This window comes from Syngnathus scovelli, chromosome 4, assembly GCF_024217435.2.
Source record: "Syngnathus scovelli strain Florida chromosome 4, RoL_Ssco_1.2, whole genome shotgun sequence".
In the NCBI taxonomy this organism is placed as follows: Eukaryota; Metazoa; Chordata; class Actinopteri; order Syngnathiformes; family Syngnathidae; genus Syngnathus; species Syngnathus scovelli.
The window spans coordinates 10,921,842-10,943,763 of NC_090850.1; the positions used below are offsets into that span (position 1 = coordinate 10,921,842).

The following is a 21,922-nucleotide window of genomic DNA, read 5'->3' on the forward strand; positions in this document are numbered from 1 at the left end:
TGTTCTTGATTCTTTGGAAGAACTACATTAGACAGACTGCTAAAATGTTGCTTTATTGTCGATCCAGTAAAACAAACGTTTGTTGATTTACTTACAACTTTGGCATCGTGGCTTTTATGTATGTCAGGGATTGTCAACCGATGGTCAGTGACAGTATTGCAGATGGTCAGCGAAATGGAAAATTTTAACATTTTTAAAAATAAAATTGATTTATTATTTAGACTTGATTTTCCAGCTATTTTTGTTAATTATTTACCCATCCAAATTCATTTAACCATCCAAATTTTGTTAAATGCAGCTGAGATTTCCAAAATAGACATACAGATGCAAATAAATAGCCTGTATAGGTCTATCCTCCTTCGGTGCAAAATAAAATACTATTCTGCCAAAGCATTGGTTCCTGAGTTGCTTCTTGGTTATAATGGGGGTGTCTCTTGGACAAAACCAGTTGAAAATCCCCGATGTAATTTAAAACCAGCAGAAAAGGATAAAAGGCACAGGACTACATCCAACCTAATCATTTGGCTTAATTTACCATATGACATAAAATAAATAAGGAAAGGATCTATTTGCAATTGGAAGAGCTTATTTTATAGACATCAAAAAGTGAGTGGTAGAAAATGCACCTATTGGGATATGGCAAAACGGCAGACGAAAACGCAGCTTTGATTATTCAGTTCAAAATGTTTTTCAAGGCCGCCCTGTAAAATTGTTTAATAAAACCAGAGTTCGTAAATAGTTGCATTGGCGTGTTGCGAGAGTAATGCTCAAACTCCTCCAACTGTGACAAAGGCAATTGAGATATCATGCGGAGATTAAAGTGTCACTATTTAGCTGTCACGGTGTCATGGAGTGACATGGGTCAGCCTAATTGACGGCATTGCGGAGTATTCGGAGACGAGACATGACTTCGTCCCAGTCCAGGTAGGCGCCCTCCAGGTGCCGCACCTTGTCCGGAGTGCTGACATAGCTCTTTCGACCATGAAGTAGGCGCCAGTTGTCGAATGTCACAATGTCCCCTGGAATGCAAGCAGAAAGACTTTTGACTAAACGCATGTCTGCAGAGGATTGGTAGCTGCATGTGGTGAACAAAAATTGTTGCGAATACTTAAGAGGCTAAGAAAATAAAATATATAAATGTATTTTAGAATATTAAATGAAATGCCGGGGTAGCTTAACTTATTTTGCTCCATCCTGACAAAGGACATAAAACTGTCTCAAAGGATTCTCCTTTGGTCTGAGGTATGTTAAAGATTGGATTTGTACCGATTAAGATGTCCGAGGCAGCTTGGGTTGACAGCCTGAAATATTAAACGTGTTGAATATTTAGGATAAAAAATCTGGAGGGGGAAAGCTGACTATTTTATAACTCATTTGACAGTTGAACTGTGACGTGAACGGAATGCAGCAAGACAAAAAAAAAAGTGCCCTGACTAACAAACAGGGAATAATAAAAGTTGGCTCCCCAGACAAAGTATTTTCACAAGTATTTTCTTGCTGACAAACTTTTTCAATGTTGCTGCTCCTTTTGCGTTCGATCATGTGAGAAATGGATGGTGGGGTTATTGGAGCACGCCACACACATTTTGACCAAAACTGTTAAATGCTTGGTTTTCTACACTACCGTTCAAAAGTTTGGGGTCACTTGGAAATGTCCTTTTAAAAATGAAGTCGCTATTTTTCCCTAAGGATAATATTCAAGTTATCAGGAACACTCTCTGTACATTGATAAGATGCTAAATGACTATCCAACTTTTGAATGGTAGTGTATCTTTGTAATTTTTTTACTCTCATGTCATCTATTTGTTTTTAGGGGTAGAGTAATTTAAGATGAATTTAGAATGCAAGTAAACTGTTTTGAGACAGTATAGGCAATGACAATAAATGTTAATTTTCTTGTTATTCGCGGTAGGGTTCGCTGTCCCTAATTGACCCCAAATGAAATGTTTTGCAGAAGAAGTGGTTTTGGGGAAGGCAGTTGATGCTGACCTGGCTCCATCTTGTAGCTGACCATATTCTCGGGTCGCTTTATGAGGTTCACGTAGGCCTTGAGTGCTCTGTAGAAGGGCTGAACTTGATGAAGTGGGAGGTCCAGCACCGAATCCCTTGTGGCGTTGTTGTAGTTTATCCTCACAACTTGATCCTGCTCATTAACGCTGAGCACAAAGACAGACAATAATACCGCCAATAAGAGGTGACTTGGGCAACTACAAGAAATGAATACTTCAATATGTCAGCACACATGTTGGGCAGCAGATGGCAGTGTTTCTCTTTCTAATCTCTCGTTCAAAGAGGTCTATAGCAGATTGTTCCGCATATAGTGTGTGTGTTTTGACAGGCCACCTCACTCACTCAATGATCCTCTTCTTGGACTGCAACATAAAGTCACAGTAGTCCGTCCCCGTGTCAGTGAAGTCCACCAAGAGTGTGGCGAGCGTGTGGAAGGCCTCGGGGTCTTCGCGCCGCAGCTGCTCGGCCGTGTGAAAGCCGTCGACCACCTCACTGTCGCCGCCCTCTTTGGCCTGGGTGATGCAGTGCAGGAACTGCACCTATGCTCAACGGGCCGTGATCATGCCCCTTTTACTATGCATTCAATGCTGGGGGGGCGGAGCCTCAAATTGAATTATGCAACTGAATGTACTCACTCCGGGAGCAAAGTGTAATGCAGGGTAGTCTGTGTGGAGGCTGAGATTTCCTGAGGTATAGGCCACATTGTTTGCGTTGTACTTGTCCACAACCTGCCATGTATGCCTGAAGACAGAAACAGGAAGAAGACACAGACATCTTTTGTTATAGCACTTTTCCGTCATTACGTAAAAGCATGTGAATAGTGGCCTGAGTATTCATCAATATATAAATGGAGGCATTGAAAAGCTGTAAGTGTATGAGTGCTTTGTTTGATAATTCTTGGAAGCTAAATTGAGTAACTCCCATGGGCTTTTTCTTTGAGATGCAGGTAGATGGTTGAGTCTTGACCTGAAGCGTTAGCCCGTCCATGTTGTGACAACGCCTGCTCAGTGGTTGCTTGTGTTTTCCTTCGGGCACTTGGCGGCATTCACTGAATCATTTGTTTGGTTTGGGGTGTAGCAGCCTTGGTTTCTGATTTTAACCCGCGTGTCATCTGAATTGAAAAGATGTGGTGTTACGACAAAGTTTCAGCACATCGTACTATGACTATAGCGCTTGTGGGGCTTTCTGCTGTTCATTAAGATGTGTTGAGAACGAGCCGAGTGCTAATGAGGTAACGTTCGCTCCCATGTTTTGACGATGAGAAGTAGACAGCTCTTTAGTTCCAACTCTGAGCTCATCCTCTGGCAGTGGAAAGACACTCCAAACCTCTGTTCTGAGCGAGTGCACCAGGTAATTCCTCTGGGTTTAAAGCAGCTGGAATGATTTTGGCTTGCTCCTTCGTGTAATAAACCAAAGTGATTAACTCCAATCAACGCATATTTTCCTCGTAAAGAATATTTAGCGCAAACTATTTTTTGATTCCTTGGGAAATAAATAGTATATCGAGTTGTATTTAATTACAGTCTTTGGGCTGAGCACCAGCTAGATTATGCACATGTGGAAAAGTCACCATTTGAGCATTTGGTGAGGTCAAAGCTTATTTAATAGCGGCTTGGCTGCCGTTGGCAGGCACGCAATCGGGTAACGTCACTGAGTCTTACCCGTAGAACGTCAGTCTAAGATAACCGATCCTCTCGGCCAGTCGGGCCACGTGGCCTTGCTCTGCTGGAGCCCCCTTCAAGTAAACGATACCAACGCGTCTCAGCGCCACAAGCCACGCCAGCGCGGCCTTGTCATCGTGGAGGATGTCCTGGTAGTCGGCAGTGGGGATACGCAGTTTGCTGTCCCAGTAGTAGCGCTCTGAAACGAGACAAAGAAATGGAGTCGGAATCAGAAGCATGTTTATTGCCGGTTGACTTTTGATACAAACCGCATGAAATGCAGAGTTAAGATTCAGATCTTGAACCTCAGAACTGCCATGCCAAATATGAAATGATAACATAAGAAACTAACAAAGCACAACCTTGACTGCTCACTAATGTGTTTAAAATGCCAGACAAAAAAATTATCCTGACTATCTGTCTATTCAGCAATGAAACTTTGGAGCTACTGAATTATCTAAAGCAGTGCCCATAACATCAATTGCGTTCCACCAGTTTTCCAAAACTCTCGCAAAGTGGCCTTATTAGCCTGCAATTTACTTTATCTACTCTAGACTTAAGAAATAGTATAAAAATTAAACAGGCACCAAGAAAAAAGCCAAAAAAATACCCCTTCCATATAGACTAAGATTATTTGTGACAAAAAGCTTATGAATACTGCTAATACATGAAAACATGTTCAGTCAATAGAACTAAATGCTGTCGAGAGGTCAGAGAGGGAGATTGTTTGGCTCAAGTCCTACTGCAAGTCCAAATTGGGTAAAGTGGGAATAGTTGATCCTCGAACTCTAATATCTCTGCATGTACTGCAGTGTGTTTATACGTTTGACCTACATGCATCTTAATTGCGCTCAAATCTATTTCACATTTTGCACCAACATTGTGTGAGCAAAACCTTTTCAACTTTACAGTGGGTATAAGCAATTAATTACAGTATGTGTCTCTATTGAGAGATATGCTTCCTCTGGAGGTAAAACTGGGACACGTTCTGCTGCAAAGGTAAATTGATGCAGTACACTGGGACATGCTCTAGTTTTTGAGGTTTCATTGCGATGATTTATTACAGTGAAAATAAGTTTTCAACACTAGTCATTATGGCTCTCACTATTCACATAACTATTGTTTGAATCCCTCGATCATTTTAAAGCTGTGATGAGATACTATTGATATTCAGCTAGTGCTAATTGTCTGTGAGGGGTCAGCTATTGGGTTCGAATTACGTTTTAGTACAAGTTCATCTTCCTTTACTCCACAGAGAGCAAGCAAAGATGCTCTTCTTGAGTTCAGTGTTGCATAACGGACGTTCTACAAGAATGTCAGAGTCTTCTTCTACTTTACCACCAAAGTCCAAAGAGACCACTTCTTGTACATCATTCTCAACAAAAGGTTCAGCCAAGTTTTCTGTCTTAGTTGGCCTTGGGTAAGTCTTCACTTGTCTCAGAAAGGAGGAAGTGTTTGACCTAGACAAACACTTTATTCAAATCAGGTGTATTTGCTTTTGCAAGCAATGTGTACCGTTTGTATTGAGCTGGAACTGTCAGGTACTGTTGGGAGTTATGTTGTGTTTTTCCGTCAGTGTTTGTGTCCCCATTTCCTTGAACTGACACGGTAAACTCATACCCTGGAGCTGTTGGTAATCAGCTCCTAGTCTTAAGCTCTGTGGCCACACCAGATTGTTCTCTTATGATGGAGGACAGAAGATAAGGGGAAAATGGCCTACTGGGAACATGGGCAGATGCCAATACTTGTGTGAAAAGGGACATAAAAACGAAGAGTAGTACACAAAGAAAGCAAGACGGAATGGAATATGGTACGCAGCTTCAAACAAAGGAAGTAACGGAATTATCTGGTGTGGGTGATTGACTCAAAGGTGATCATCAAAATGACCTTCTTACTCACTCCACCATGGGAAAAAGTCAGAACAGAACATGCCAGAAAGCCCATCATGAAATAGTATCAGGGTTAGTCTCAAAACGCACTTGTAAATATATATGCAACCAATCAAGAACAATTACAAAGTTCCCAGAGAAATCCTTTGCCTTCAAGATAACTTTTCAAAAGGTTGCATTTTTCTGCTGACAACAGAAACTCTTAATGTGTTTAACGCTTTTCATTGCTAAATGTAATGTAATATTGATGCAGCTTAAACAATTTCAAGCCATACTATAAAACGACTTTCCTTATTTTGCTGTTTTGTGCTGAAGTAATGAGGCCTGGATCGTAAAATCCACCCTGGAGTGGTGCAGATGAAATGGATAAGAAGCATCTCAGTTTGGAGCTGAGATGAGCAGTAGAGCGTGCCCAATCTCTTAAACACGCATCACTACCTTGAGAGCGTATTTATTATCATCCTCCAAGGGTGAATCTTTTCATTTTCCATAATAAAACTATATATTAAACAGAAATGGTCACCTTCTATAGATTGGGCTTCCTATTGCAACCCAAGCACTTTGGTAGCTTGCTACTGAAAGCAATTGAATATGACAGACACAGAAAAATCAGCAAGCTTCTTTCAGACAGACAAATGGAAAAATTCTTCCCGCTGCTATACGCCATCTGGTTACACTCCTTTTTCCATGGAGCCGCTCTCCAGCGACTTCCATCAAACAGCTGCAAAGTGTATTTCTGGTGTGAGGAGGATTTATGCGCTTAGAGTTTGTACCTGGCTGATGCTTGAAGCGCCTCCACATCTCTTTTTTTGTAGCGATTTCTTCAGAGCCTTTCAAATTTCTGTATTGCAATCAGACCACAAAGCAGAAGTGGACAGACAAAAAATGTGCAGTGTGTATGTATGCAAGTTCCGATAATGTGAAGGGCCCCTGAATGTGTTACGGGTCATCCATATTTTCTTTCGTAAATCACTCAACGCTCTTTATGTCTGCAGTACTGATTGTTAGTTGGTAAGTTCATGTAGCTATATACGCTGCAGGGACGCGAAAGTGGAAAATCGCTTCCCATTCCATGTCAACACAGCACAGTGACTAATTACAGCCTCCATGCCAGTGAATAAGCTACACTGACTAGTACCATTGTCATGAAACGAGGCTGGGGAGAAAGATGGAGAAGCATTGCTAATTGCTAAGTCAGTGACATGCAAAACACAGAAAGAAGTGATTGGATGATATGGTGCACTCATCACACAGGCTTGCCTGAAATAGAGTTGGAGCGAAATATCAAGCAACTCAAGTGTCTGGAGAAAATATACACAATAAAAGTACACAGATACTAGTGATGTGTATTACAGTTCTTTTAAGTGAACTGATTCTTTAGAATTAGTTCTCTCAAAAGATTCGTTCAAACGAATCGTTTAACAAATACATTAGGTACAGCGCCATTTTCAGGTGTACCTTATAACAGGCCACTTCATTAGGGAAAAATCATGGCCAAAGCTTAAGTGAAAGTGAAAAGTGCCACACCCGCCCTCAACCCCATTTTCTGATTGGCTGTTTGATCCGTGACGTCACTTGGACACTCCATTAGGTACACCGCCATTTTCAGGTGTACCTAATAACAGAACACTTCATAAGGAGCCACTCAGGAGCCAACACTAACAGATAAAGAGGATCAGAAAATGGAAATAAATTAGGATGCCACAACGACATATGTCAGTCGAGAGGAGGGGCCTTCATTGACCTGTATTGATCCCACAATGGAGAAACTCGCATTGTGTTCAGCAGCAGCTACGGATAAAGGAAATACAAAAATAACATGCAAGAAAGACATTTGCACAAAATGTACATCACACAAACTAGAAATCTATTCCCCAAACCAATCTCCCAGAAATGTTATTTGTTTGCAAAATAGAGTGCCAAGTGAGTTTTAATTTTGACTTATGAGATCTGATTAATCCTTTATACTGTAAATATATACTATAATATGGAAATTCAGACACTTTCTTCTGAAAGAAAATTTCTATAGGTTGGCAGCTCTGGAGTTTACTGTAAAAGAAATAGAATGAAAAATGAAAAAACATTGCCAGCTCATTGCTAGCAATCAATGGAAACCAAATTGACAGGCTAGCTAAAATTAGCATTTGAATTTAAAGGCGACTACACAGCAGCAATAGCAGTTATTCTTTTATTACTGTTGCACAGATCAAAAGGTCAGGAACCTTCTGCTTCTGATGACAAAACAGAACATGGGGCAAAGGTCAGGCTTGGTTGTAACAAGTATGTACTCTTGAGAAACCTGGTGTTTCAACTTCCTTACGTTGACGCTTTGTCAGTCAAAGGTCCAAAAATAAAACCACCATCCATACGAACAAATGACACACTATCTAAATGTATATAACGTAAACAATGTGACTTGCGTCATTGCAGAGCTGTAAGTAATTTCCTGGGGAGTGGACAGCACTTGGGGCATAGAAAAAAATGACTCATCAAGGATTAAAAGAAAGGCACGGCTGGTGATTAAAACTCACGAGTGTCTTCGTCAATCTCCCCCATTTAAAAAAAAAAAAAAAAAACGGAACGGAAAACTCTGCAGATTAAATCACCCCTCTTTTCCACCCATATGGGAAGGCCCGTGCGTCAGCAGTCAACGAGAAATCAACGTTGCTGTCTTACATAGTTTCCAGCTGTGCTGGGCTGAGAGGGCCATGTAAGAATCAGCATGCATGTTGTTTGCTTAAATGTCTCACTATGTGTCAAAGAAGAAAAAAATCAGTGTATTTGTCCTCACCCGCATCAAAGCGCTCAAGAAGGACTGTGGAGGTGCATGTTTGAAATGACAGTAGTTTTTTCCAGCGAAAAAAGCTAGTTCGGTAGCTGCCAGACAGCTCAAGGCAGTGTATCTCGCGCTTCATTGTGCTCTGTTGAAGTCTGGAGGTCTGCGTCACCTTCTCTGCAGCCCACAAAGGAACTTTGTTTCATCCTGAGTGGAATTTTATCACAAAGCTACCATCAGTTCAACCGGCCATCTGCGGAATGCACACACAGGCGCTCCAGCCAGATGGAACTAACACATTTAAAATAATAAGGCAATGTGTCTGACACAAAAAACATCTTTTTAATTTTTCTAATAAAATAACCTGGTAATGATGCTCAACATTTTATCGTACAATTATTCTCAAGTACTGTGTTTTAGTGAAGAGGTGCAAGCAGAAAGAGATGCTACAAATGAGACTGTCTCACCTTTTTTCAGAGGTTAGCTTGGAACTGAAATTGGAATTGCCACCGCCACTGATACAATGAAAAGTTTATTGAAGCGGAAAATCCTGTTCATAATTGAGTTCATTCTGAACAAATGATTTCTGCAAGTCCGTGAAAGGCGTTCTTGAGAAGAGAAAGCACACACTTCATGAGTATCCTGCCAAGATGCATGTTACTTTCTCAGCAATTCACTCTGCGACATCGGCTTAAAAGCTTTGTAAAAAGACTCGAGAGTTCATTTTACACGTTGACGTTCAGAGACTTTATTCCTCTCAATACTCTTGGCACTGATATTGTAAGTGCTTCTTCTGTTTTTCCGAGCCAGCCACTGCCGGTCCCAAGCCCGTATCAAACACAAAAATTGGGTAGGTTGTGTCAAGAATTTTTTTTTTTTTCAAAACAAATCACATGAATGACTTACTGACGGCATCAGCCGACAGGCGCAAAAAGGTATTTGAGAGTTTATTTCAAAAATTGATCATAAAACATAGCTTTTGCATTGGGAGACAATAGTTTAAAAGATTTAAGATTGGCGCAGAACTGACAGCAGTAGTTTGTTGACAAGACGTCTTGGAGAAAATTCTCTGATTAAGCTTAATATGTGAACTGAAGTGACTTTGAGAGAACATCCAAGTTTTCCATGGTTGAACATTCACAGCTCTGCTTTCAAGATGCTTTGTGTCGCCAAGACAAAATTTAGACCAGATGGAGAAAGAGGAAACCAGATAGACAGCATGATGAATCAGCTTTTACTTAGCTGAGAGATGAAATTAGTCAAGAGACTGAAATTGCAATGTCTGTGAGAGTTGCAATGAAGTTAACGGTTAGACAGTTCACCCTAAGTATTATGTTCCAAATTCAAAATTAGCTAATCTTAATTAGCATTGAAAGGTTGAGGTAAACAATGTCTGTTCCTTTCTTTAGGATGTGATGGCAAGAAGTTTAATACGTGCAATCACAATTCTTAGCTAAAATGTGCCACCTCGATCAGCACTAGCTGTCGAAGCAAAATAGAAATGTTCAGTTTTGGTGGTGAGCCAATTCTGATCTAAATACTATATGACCCAATTCTCAGATTTTAAGTACTTTATAAACACATTGATGCGTCAGCATAGGAAGAGGTGATTAACGTCAATCGGTTATGTGAGAAGAACGTATTAAAATGGTGTAGCTATGATTGCATTCCATAAACATTCATTTGCGTAATTTCTGACCTTTAGGCACGTATTAAGTCATTAGTCATGATTTGAGCTCCAACTAAATAATCATGACATGAATAAATTGCAAATCTTGCCATAGGTCAAATTTTAAGACACATCTGACGGATTTGTTAAGCAGGCAAATTTATGACTAAAAAAAATGGGTCATTACTGATAAGAGACTCTGCATGACAGAAACTTTCAGCGAAGCGGAAATGTTACACGGCATTGCTCTCCTTATGCGATGAGTGTGTCTCTTATGAGCAAAGGTGACAAGAATAAATAGCAAATGCCAATAAGTTTCTCAAATAATAAGTGATTTGGTTGTAGGGAAACATTCTGAAGAACAGAACAGAAGAGGTCACCAATGGCCCAAAGCATTAAACTAAGTTTCTGAGTAAGGTTAACGAAGCGGCAAGTCAGAATCCAGCTTAGAAGCACATACTATGGGCTCTGGGAAATATTTGTTCATTCCCTGGAAAGGAAATGTTGACAGCGGTGGGCTTGCGATTTGGAAGAACATGCAGATCTTTTGTTGACCCTCACTCTAAATCCGTTTTCCATGTGGCAGAAAAGAGGTGCTCACAAGCGCGACCTGCTCTTACCTAACGTTGTAGAAAACTGCCGAAAGAGACTTACCTCGCAATTCAGCTGTAAAGCGACGTCTGAGCATTTAATTTGAAACCTAATTGAAAGGTGTGATACACTGCCGTTGTCACTAGGAAAACTGTCTGACCAAAAGAGAAGCATTTAAGAGCATTAGAAGAACATTAAACTGAGGGTGAGGATTGAAATCTATGTTAACATATTCTTTTCGGACAGGCAGTACTAGTACATTTTTAATTTTTTTTTGTTATTTTTGTACTGTTCAAAATTAAAAACTGGATCATAATGTATGCACTTCTCGTTCTAATAATCTACGAAAAAATAATACTCTGTCTTGGTGAGTGTTTCCAAGTGCTTACATACACAACATAAACTATGATTAATGTAATTGTCATGTAAGAAGAGATTTGTGTGTGTGTGTGTGTGTGTGGGGGGGGGGGGGGTTCAGGCATGTGCCTTTTATTGTGACACAAATAATTTCTTCCCATTTCTATATAGAGTACAATTTATGTAATTTAATAAGACTACGTCATACTTTTGCGTCAACCATAAATCCATCATAATGAATGAATATGAATGGTAATGAATATAACTTGAATGGTAATGAGTGTGAATTGAATTTACCATGAGTGGTTTTAACCGCATACTGGAAGGCACCGGTAGAAAGCATTACCTCAATGTTGAAGGGACTCCTCATTTGGTTAACGTTTTAACAGACATTCTAGCCCCCTCTTGAGATTTTAACAAGAAAATTTAATTTCTACTTGATAGAGTAGAGCCAATAAACTCTAGGCAAATTCTGACCACCACAGAAGAACACGGAAAACAAAATTACTAAAACGACTGAAAGGAAATGGGGAAAAAAATAGAAAAATAGTAAATCTAAATAAGTAAATAGTAAATTTACTAAATCTACGTTTATCGAATTTAATTACATACACAAGAATAAAGTACCATAAATTAATTATAATATGATAAGATACCATAAACAATACTCACGGGCATCTCAGGGACTTCCAGGTCTTGTTTTTCTCCTCTAAGCATGACATTTGACTCATATCAAAGAGACTCATTGAAAATAACACTTGCATTTTTATGGATTAGTTTCATGCCCAACCAATAATAGCTACCGTAGCCCGACAACAGACAGCAGTGAGCATAGACACAGAAATAGCAGCAGCAGAAAGGTAAAACATGCTCCAAGACACAAAAAATGACATGCAGTACCAGCTGAAAAACAATCCTCAGAGGGCCAGTTATTTTATTGACCTCACAGTAGCCTTTCCCAGTGAGTATATTCGCGTTCAAGACTTTTGAACAGGCACATTCTGGATTGGGTTCACCATATGAGTGGGGGAGTAAGACCAACGATGAATAACACATATGTGACATTATGAGAAAACCTCTTGGAAGAAGCTGTTTATCATTAATTTGTCCATCTTTCCTGTGTTTTTTCCCAGTGGAAGGAATTTCAATCTGGCTCCGAGGAAGAAATAATTAAACCTCAAGAGTGTGTCATTTTGCACTGCAAGCAAGCCAAGCAGCATTTTAGAGGACTGCAGTTAAAATCTAGAAACACACTCAAGAGTGTGGTTGGTTTGCATGGAAAAAAAAAAAAAATTTGTGGTCATTTTTGCATAAGCAGGCTCAATAACTCATAACTGCAATGAAAATTTAGCCTCCTGTAGAGGATCAGTAATCAATCTGGAACAGGTACAGCAGGAACCACTCAACCCTGTGGGTCCTTCAGGACCGAAGGTAGATCACACAGTCCAACTACAGTCCACTCCCGCGCCAGCCACTCAAGTGCAAGACCTTAAACTGTGTAGAGCAGACTGGATCAATGTCAAGCTATCAACTAAGTCCAAATCTAAATCATTTCTCTTGCTTTCATATGAATGATTTAGAAGGTGTTCCATCCTTTTAGGCCAATTTTCAGACACTGGCACAATGTTGTTTCTGCATAAACAATAATTTTGTTGTCAACCACAAGATCCTGCTTTTACTGAATGCCAGTAAACGGTGGAAAAAATCAATTGAATCATCAAGGTGATAAGTGGGCCATTTAGAAAGAAAAATCTGAACCTCTTATTCACACTTGCTTTCACAATTTCTTCAGCTTGTCGTCGTCAGATGAAAACTTAACACTTGTGGGACGATAGGAATCTGACAAACATTTCTGCTCTTTTAAAGTCATTCGAAAATAATTGGGTAAGCTTTCAAATCCAAACGAGGAATAAAAACAGCCACTCACCATTGAGGAAGAGCTCTTCTTGCATGGCTTCTCTGGCCTCAGGAGAAAAGCTGCGTTTCTTTAGCCACTCCGCATCAAACACACTTGTGTGTTGATCAGGCCACACAATGGACAACTGTGGAGAAACCAGAAAAAAAAAAAATCTCATTTCCTTCATTTTCTATAGCCCTCAATAAGTGTCGGAGATGATGAAGCTGGTCCCAATTAACTTCTGGCGAAAGGCAGGAGACATTGTGACTCGGTTGTCAAAGGTGAACTTCCCAATTGGCAATTGCCAAGAGGCACGCTCAAACGCTTTCATAAATGTTTTGTTTGCTTTTAAGTAGTAATTGTTTATTCATTGTTATTCTTAATTCATGTGCTATAAAAACACATCAAAATGCCGCATCTATTGTGATTGATCCAACGCTTCCCCATCCTTTTGCCTTTTTGGCAATGGACGACTTTTATCTTCTTACTGCTATTGTGCAGACTTGATTCAGAGGACCGCAAGGGAAAAAAAAGCTGTTGGAGGAGTTGTGAGTATGAAGTGGTGTTAACTTTGTGAAGCAGAGAAGACGAGTTTTTTTTCCCAACCTTTTCAAGGTGACAAATGTGCGTAACAGACAGTGACAAACACAAGAGCCAGACACCGTTGCCAGCCGGTAGCACTGCTGGCGATGGAAATGGAGAATGGCACGAGTCACACACTTTATCACTGAGATGTAAAGCAGTCAAAATCTGCATCCTTTATCAAATCTAGTAGAAGTTTAGGGATGATTTACTTGTTAGAAAATCCTCAAGACAGATCTTGAGGATACTTTTTAGAAAATATATTAAAATCGGTACGTAACTAGTAAAAACAATGTAACAATTAATTCATGAATAAACAACTAATAAATACTATTACATACTGTTGTGGGTCTCGAGCTATCAGGCAGTTGCAGCGTAAACCCCGCAAACATATTTGTGTCAAAATGAAACATAATTCAGATTGGCTTGCTTACAGACACAATCTCAGCAATAGGAAACAAAGATTGACTTTGTAGAACAATCTCACACTTGAGCAGACACACCAGAGACACAACTATTTGTATTTAAAAAAAAAAAAAAGTCACATTGCCATATGTCGACTTTAATGCTTCCCCCTTTGTCGCTTGTTACTTTTGCGTGTGCTGAAAGGTGAAAATGCTCTTCCATTCAGCTTTTGAGCAGATGCCCTAAGTGTTTGTGCCAAAATATACTGTTGTCTGAGACTGATCACAACCTTGACTTCAACATGTGTTCCAGCTAAAGAGAAACAGCCTCAAAGACCAACGCTGCCATCGCGGATTCATCTCAAGTTGAGTGCACTTTTGACGAAGTCCATTTTTGTTCAGTATGCTGAATATGTATGGTATCCTCACTCTAAAAATTATCCTCAGATTTGTGTTGCTTACTATATATTTTCTTTATTCCAAGAGACTGGATTAGTGATTATCTGTCCACTCGACTCCAATCAATTAATCAATGGTTAACATGTGAGTGAATATTTTTTATTTTATTTTTAATGGATTTGGCACTTTCCACACTAAATCCTACACCCGTGTGCTCACTGACACATCTCAATTATCAGAATTTTTAGGATTGGATTCACTTGTGATTGGATTTGTGTGACTTCTGTTTCGTTATCTTTGCTTTGGTTGGTGCATACTTATTTTATTTTATTATTATAGTTATTTTTGCCACATAACTAAATTAATTTGCTATCACCCCAAAAATTCATGGTCAACATCTGAGTGAATATTTTGGATTTTATTTGATTTTATTTGGAATTTGTTGGTGCCCAGTCATTTATATTGGCGTTTCATTTGTGGACCAGAATTTAATCTTTTACTGAGTGACTTCTGTTTAGCTATCTTTGCTTTGATTGGTGTATATTTATTTTTGCCACATAACTAATTTGCTACCATCCCAAAAATGTGCAATCAACATTTGAGTGAATATTTGTTACTTTATTTGGTTTTATTTTTAATTTGTTGGTGTCCACTCATTTATGTGGAACTTCATTTGTGGACCAGAATTTAATCTTTTACCGAGTTCTGTAATTTTCACGCATATGCTCTGAGATTGTAATGTTAAAGCTGTACTCCACAGGATTTTGCCCCTAAATAACTTTACAATTACTTTCATTTGTCCATTTATGGCTCATACATCTTGCAAATTGCAGATTAAAACAATGGGTATTCTTGCAAGCTTCTGGAAAATAATTTTCAGGCTGGAATCGGGTTTTCTGCGCATGTGACGTCACGCGCATTCTCGTGTTAGCTCGTTGTCTCACGGAGTCCCGACCAGAAGCCATAATGGATTCTACATCTGCTCAGAAGAGACCAACATCTAGCATGCCCCAGACACCCAGTTTCTCAGAGGAAGCCTAAAAAAAGGAAAACCCATGCATGTGAGTGTGCAATTTCATTTTTTGTCCACAGGTAGCAGTAACAATTAGAAACTTAAAATCCTGCGGAATGCAGTATTAAAACAAATCCAGCTGAAAGCTCGTCAAGCCATCTGGTGGTTTGTTAAAAAAAAATAAAAATTAAAGGGAGCAATAAATCACAATCTACCCGGCCTCATTGTTTTCAGTCAACAATATAATGAGATTAAATACATGAAATGAATCAATTATGTGGCCAATATAAAAGGAATGAACGATTAGTTTTGACTGTTAGCGTCAAAAGCAAAATTACGAAACAAATTTCCCTGCATCATTCATGTGTTTGCAATATCACGATTGTAATATTTATCATGGATCAATGTTTTTTTTTTAGGTTTCTCTGAATGTAACTGACAATGACATCCATAAATGTAATTTATAATATAGGTTGGTAATAATGATTTGTTGACCTACCTTGCTGTCATTGGTAACCTCAACAACATTAATGCCTGTGTGAATGTCCAGATCGGACATCAGCAGTTTACGGGCCTGAGCTGATTGCAGTGTACAAAGTGAGCACTGGCAATTGTCCCTCAACCACGTGAAGGGATACAGGTTTTGCCCTCCATCTTCCCATTCAACCTCCACCAGACGCTCTTCATCCAGTGCTCGGGCATGTCTCATGGAGTGGCTGGCCACAGAGAAGGAAGATGAACCCAAAGTCTGCTGTCCACGAAGCTGCACAAGAGTCGGATGAACAGACGATGGATGTGAAACCTTTTGTGGTCTACGACAAAACTTGATCGTCTGACAGGCCACGGAAGACGTGCATCTCTGCAGAGCAGGCCGGGTGACACGGGCCAAGGTACTCAACATTGTTCAGGCTTCCTTTCCAAATGACACAGAACCACCAACTGTGAAGTAATACAAAATGTCAATAGCAAAAAAAAAAAAAAAACACAACTTAACATTGTTTGATTTTTATCTGTTTGATTTTTATCTGTTTTGAAGTACAACACATATGGTCCTCTTAGTGTACTTAGATGTTTTGTTTCACGTTTTTATTGAAGCATTGATCACGTATGCAGTTGAATGTGGCTTGTGACGAATGCTTATTTCACTTTTTTCTATTTAGCTTGCGACAAATCTGCAGACAGGAAAAACATTAGTGGACTGACATTGCCCTAACGCCCTCATCTGGGATGGGGAGCCAGTTTATCTGGAAGCCAGTTGAATGTAAAACCAAGTTGTAAAGCAACCTGGCTTCTCAAAAGTCAATTCAAATGTCTCTTGGACATAATGATTCCTTGCAATGCCAGACTTTTCAAGATGTTCTCATAACTCATCCCGAACCTTAAAATAAAATTTTATCACGCTATTCCTGTCTATGCAGTGTAGCTTTTCCCTTTCAACCTTTAAACAATTTACTTATCCAACTGATCTGCACGGAGCAATGGTTACTTTGTACACATGTAGTAGTAGTAGTCCATGCGCACTTAGTGGTTTGTAGCCACAACGGAGTAGCTGTCATGTCTGGGGCACTGTACTGAACACAACGGTGCAAACAACCGAGTGTCCGAAATTAGCGTTACTTCAATGTTACGTCTCCCAACGGTGTACAGAACAAATGCCAAATATCTAAAAACATCTGTTTTATTGAAGAATTGCATGCCTCCTGCGAGGTAGCTAAATGACGTCATCGTTGCTCGTAGGGCTTTAAACGCCACATTTACTTCGCGACCAGTTTTTGTTTTTATCAATGGTATCCTGCAGCCCAGAGAAGACACTAAACACATCGGTTTGAGTACCTTTGTTGTACTGTACCTGATTTCCTCGATCCCCGTGGCTCGCTGTCCACCAACACAACATATGCCCCGGCTGTCAATGGTGAAGAGAAAGTCGGTGAAAGGTCGCAGGAGGAGGCAGTGCAACGTGACAACAGCGCCCGTCACGATTGCGCAGCCAAAATATCACTGTGCTAGCAGTATTTTATTACCCTACATGTTCCAAAGGCCAATTGTTTACAACTTAGTCATAAAGGTGACCTGTGCCTTTGTGACAACAAAAGCAGCACGCTAATTAATGTGGTGGACAGATACAAAAAAAAAACAAAAAAACCTATGAAATTTTATTTTTCCAGGAATTAAAATGGATTATACCTGTATTGTTGCACAGATATGCATCCATCGATACAATAAATGCACATTAATAAGCTGCGATCCATTTAGTACAACAGCTGGACAATATTGGTGATCATAAGCATGACAGTAATCAAATAGTTATCATGTAATTTATGTGTAACAGAGGGGCAGACTTACTTACTCCATCTACTACTACATTGTAAGTTACATTAAATTACATTTGTTACTGTGTTTTAAATCAAGAAACTTTTTTAGTTTAGTGACAAAACGTCCTCTGTGCCACTTACTGTGACTACACACTGTAAAATGCTGTTTTCAGTGCATTGGAGAAGAGTAATGGGGGGAAAAACTGCTTTGTGGAGGCCCACTATTGTACATCCAATGAGTAGGTTGTTCCTCCACAACACTCATAATTAGAAGGCCTCTCTGTGTCTAATTTAAAGCAAACCTCGAAACTGTCAAAGATGTGGGCAGGAACGTGTGCCCATTGATTATAGTGCTGTCATGTCACACTATGGGCTGTTTTCCCCCAACAGAAGAAAGGTGCATTCACTAATAATGATTAAAAAAATGTGTCAAAAGATTCCTATAAAGTATAACATCTTTTAAATAACATACAGATGACACTAAATACAATACTTCACTTCAAACAACTATTTACTTGTGCAAACACAACACAATCTGATAATGTCACACAAATTGCCGTTTGAGGTTGAATTTCTCGAGTGCTGCCTGCAGTCTTTATCTACTATATCATATATTTATACAAGTATGCTGTCTCACACATACTGTATATTACAATACACATAGGATGCGCCATTTCAACCTTAGCATGAATTAAGAATACACATTAAAATATTTTTTAAGATAGATACTGGCACTCAACATACATACATACATAGCTTCAGAACAAACATTACATTTTATATTGCCTGCCTTACATTTTGAGTTAAATATTTAGCACCCCAACAGTCTGGTACTGTGCAACATCTGCTGGCCTGTTACAAAATTCCTAGGTATAGACATCCCTACGAACGTTGGAAAAATAAATCCTATATACTCAGTAAATAATTATTATGGTTTGAATTCTTCTCTCCATTTTTCCTGCTCTTCCCTTCCTGAAAATTAGGTTATCCAGCAAATCTGTCAGACATGTGTCTTGCTTAAGGGGTACAATCAAGGCTGCTTCCAGGAATTCTGTGTGTGTATGTGTGTACAGTGTACAGTTGTGGTCAAATGGATCACACTTTCCATGACAGGTAAACTTTGAGAACCTCAGATTTGGAAGCTGTTTGTCATAAACCCAAATAGAATTAATCTGTAAATTAAAGCCTAATGAGAACTATTTGTGTATTGCACAATTATAAATGAGTTGTAGCTGATTTTCATCGTTGGACATAAGAAAAATCTGATACAAACAGATTTTCAAGTATATAAAATGTTTGGGATTATTATAATTACAGTCACGACAGTATGTCTTATAATTTATAAGTAAAGTACCTGTGGCCTAATGGGTATATTTCTTCAGCAAAATACACCATGCTATAGAGAATGATTTTTTTTAGGTCAAACCTGACAAATACAGCTGACAACTCAATTAGAATAAAAATGACATTTAGATAAAGAACAGAACTTGGCATCAAAAGGGGGGGAAACTGTACTTGGTGATCTATTTTCCACCACTGCCTGTTCCCAAGATTGAGGCGTTTAACATTTTGCACAGCCAGCAAAAACAGATATAAAAAGATGGTTATGCTCATTTTTGATGGACATGTTCATGACTGGTTTGCAGCATTGCAAAATATAAACACAGTGATGTTGAATCAAAATTGATTGCCAGAAGTAAGAGTACAACGACTTGATTGTGCCTGTGTGTAATTGCGCTCCCTCAAGGTCAAACATCATAAAAGTACAGTGGGGGGATGAATATCAGGGCTATTGTCTCAGAACTTCATGTACTCATTCTTCAGCCTACTGAGTCGTGTGCCGTGACTGCGGACGATGAGCGAGAGCAGCTCATGTTTGTCCCTCAGGCCCAGAGAAATGTCCATTGTCTCTTTGAGGGTGTCCCGGGTGCTCACGATCATGTTGAGAAAGTCGTCACTGAGCCGGTGCTCTTCCTTCAACTCGTTCTCCTGGCTCTGCTTGAACTTCACCTCCAGCTCCAGCAGGGACTTCTCGGAGTTCGTGAACGCGTCGCTTATCTGCGTTGTCTCTCTCCGCAGATACTTCCCGTAGCTGTCCTCTCCGTCCAAGTCGTATGAGATGCTCCTCCCGAGCCCCTCCAGCACCCGGGCAGAGTCTTCAATCTGCCGCCTGATGATGATGAAATCGTCCCGGATGACCGAGTCCTGGTCCTCATCGGGACCACACTTTCGTTCATCGGTCATTCGGAAAAGTAGTTGGCATTTCTCCGGGTCGTCGTTCTCCTCGTAATCGCCGTCCGGCACGAAGTAGTGGTGAAAAGTGCCGTTCGACATCTCTGGCTGGAGAGGTCCGCTATAGTAGGCTCCACAAAGACGCAGTGTCAACATCCCCGCACACAGCAGCAAGTGCGTAAAAGCCATTCTGTTGTCTGTCAAAATAATAAAAAAAAGTCACTCACACACAACCAAACTACTGCAGACTTCTACACGGAAGCATTTCGAACATTCAAAAGGGCGCTATCGTCGAAGTGTGCCCCCTTCGGTGCTTGGCAGCTTCCACTACGCAGCTAGAGTAAAGGCGAGCCTCTGAATGGAAACCATTCAACTTCCGACTTGGGTTGATGCGACAAACGGCATGATATGGATGGATGGAGTGGCGAGAAAAGGAGTTGTGCAAAAGTTTTCCCAGCCCGTCTCGGATTACATGTCGTCACTTCAAGGCAGCACTCGGGTTGGAGGGGTCAGTCTGCTGCTACTACTACTACTCAAAAAACAGGAGCACTTGCTGGTTTTCATTGTTGCAAGGAATCGCACACCAGTGGCTGCAATATCACGGTTTACTTTGGCACACTACCAAAAATGTCACAAAAAGGAGAGGGCAAGAGCGGGTTGAGACAGAAGAACAATGTATATTTTCTTTGAAAATATAATTTGAATATCTACATCACTGGTGTCAAACTCAAGGCCCGGGGGCCAGATACGGCTAGCCACATCATTTTATGTGTCCCGTGAAGACAAATTGTGCATTAAATTCGTGTGTCATTACTAGAATTGCAAATTGTCTTCACTTTTAATATCTTTTTAAAAAAAAATATTTGACCAGTCTTTACTTGTCTGATTTTAAAACGAGTTATTTGTCAGTTTGTTTTGTAGCTTTTACTGAGGTGCTCATACATTTATTTGGGTTGACAGTCATAATGGTCCTCCGAAAGAAGCTATAAATAAAATGTGCCCCGCAAAAAAACAAAATGAGTTTGACACCCCTGATCTACATAATCTGTACACATAGTAAACACATTTGGAATCATAACAATGTAAATTCCTAGAAAGGGACACACAATGTGAATGACACATTAAAAAATTATTCATAAACAACTAAGAATCACCAAAGAAAGCTTTTTTAACCATTGCTCCTTATACAATTTGACATATTACACATTTTTAATGAAAAAGTGTCATAATGTTCTAAGAAATATTTGTCAGTAATGGCTGCTTTGCACTTAATTATTTTCTGGTTTCAGTATAATAATCACTAAGTAATTTATAGGTCAGTGTAAAACACCACTCAATACTATCCTTTATTGTCATATGTTTAAACCTCTCTTCGAGTAGTTGTTTCAATCATTCAACTTCAATTTAATTAAAGCTGTTAACATTTAAAGTACCATCGTAAATGTTTTGTCTGCCATTTGTCAATTTTTATTTCTTGTACAAGTGCTTTTCTCCACGTTATTTACAGACCTTGGACTCAAACCCTATATCTGTGTTCTCTTTTTGTTTACTGTGTGGCATGTTCTGTTAGAGGCTAGTTCGCATTAAGCTTACCTGGAAGGGTCCATCTCTCCAAGTTTGCAAAGAGGCTAAAAGTGAAGTAACAACAAAAGCTCTGGTTAGATGGGTTTTATTAATTGATAACTTAACAGCTTAACATATTTATACGTCACATGCAATGCTATGAATCATTCTCACTAATACAAAAATTCAGATTCTGACTTTTTAATTGTCAATTTGCATCTCATTGCAAGTCACTACCGCTTTCTGCAGAGCCCTACTCATTTACATCCACGATGAACGCATTCCAGGTCTAGCTTGCGGTGCAGTTTTACACCACCACAATCTAAAACCATAATCATGAACAGGATAATAAAACTGAAATAGTGCTGTATTAGATGGTACTGGGACGTACTGGTGTGCCTCATGTTGTGACGTGTGTGTGTGTGTGTGTGTGTGTGTGTGTGTGTGTGTGTGTGTGTGTGTGTGTGTGTATACACGCGTGCGTGTGTGTGTGTGTTTGTCAAATACAAGGAGTCTTTTTCTCAATGTGTCTCTTGGCAGCACATACTAAACTCTAAATCAGCTGCTC

General features: G+C 39.6%; 2 protein-coding genes across 2 annotated transcripts; both read right to left on the minus strand.

Moving 5' to 3' along the window:
- Window positions 1-37: 37 nt before the first annotated feature.
- bbox1 (butyrobetaine (gamma), 2-oxoglutarate dioxygenase (gamma-butyrobetaine hydroxylase) 1) lies at window positions 38-17,253 on the minus strand. Its single transcript, XM_049719211.1, has 8 exons — window positions 17,097-17,253; window positions 15,747-16,186; window positions 12,881-12,995; window positions 3,672-3,870; window positions 2,646-2,751; window positions 2,353-2,549; window positions 1,990-2,156; window positions 38-1,019 (listed from the first exon to the last, which is right to left on the minus strand). The coding sequence occupies exons 2-8, from the start codon at window positions 16,146-16,148 to the stop codon at window positions 868-870; spliced, it is 1,338 nt and encodes a 445-aa protein (XP_049575168.1). The 5' UTR covers window positions 16,149-16,186; window positions 17,097-17,253; the 3' UTR covers window positions 38-867.
- Window positions 17,254-18,052: 799 nt separating this feature from the next.
- fibinb (fin bud initiation factor b) lies at window positions 18,053-20,253 on the minus strand. Its single transcript, XM_049719213.2, has one exon. The coding sequence runs from the start codon at window positions 19,978-19,980 to the stop codon at window positions 19,357-19,359; it is 624 nt and encodes a 207-aa protein (XP_049575170.1). The 5' UTR covers window positions 19,981-20,253; the 3' UTR covers window positions 18,053-19,356.
- Window positions 20,254-21,922: the final 1,669 nt, after the last annotated feature.

Excerpts from the sequence above, each read along its gene's own strand:
- fibinb (XM_049719213.2), bottom strand. The coding sequence starts at position 19,980 with ATGGCTTTTACGCACTTGCTGCTGTGTGCGGGGATGTTGACACTGCGT.
- bbox1 (XM_049719211.1), bottom strand. The coding sequence starts at position 16,148 with ATGTTGAGTACCTTGGCCCGTGTCACCCGGCCTGCTCTGCAGAGATGC. Across the intron at positions 12,996-15,746 it reads AGGTTACCAATGACAGCAAG|TTGTCCATTGTGTGGCCTGA; the intron begins GTAGGTCAACAA and ends GTTTCTCCACAG. Across the intron at positions 3,871-12,880 it reads AGAAGAGCTCTTCCTCAATG|AGCGCTACTACTGGGACAGC; the intron begins GTGAGTGGCTGT and ends GTCTCGTTTCAG.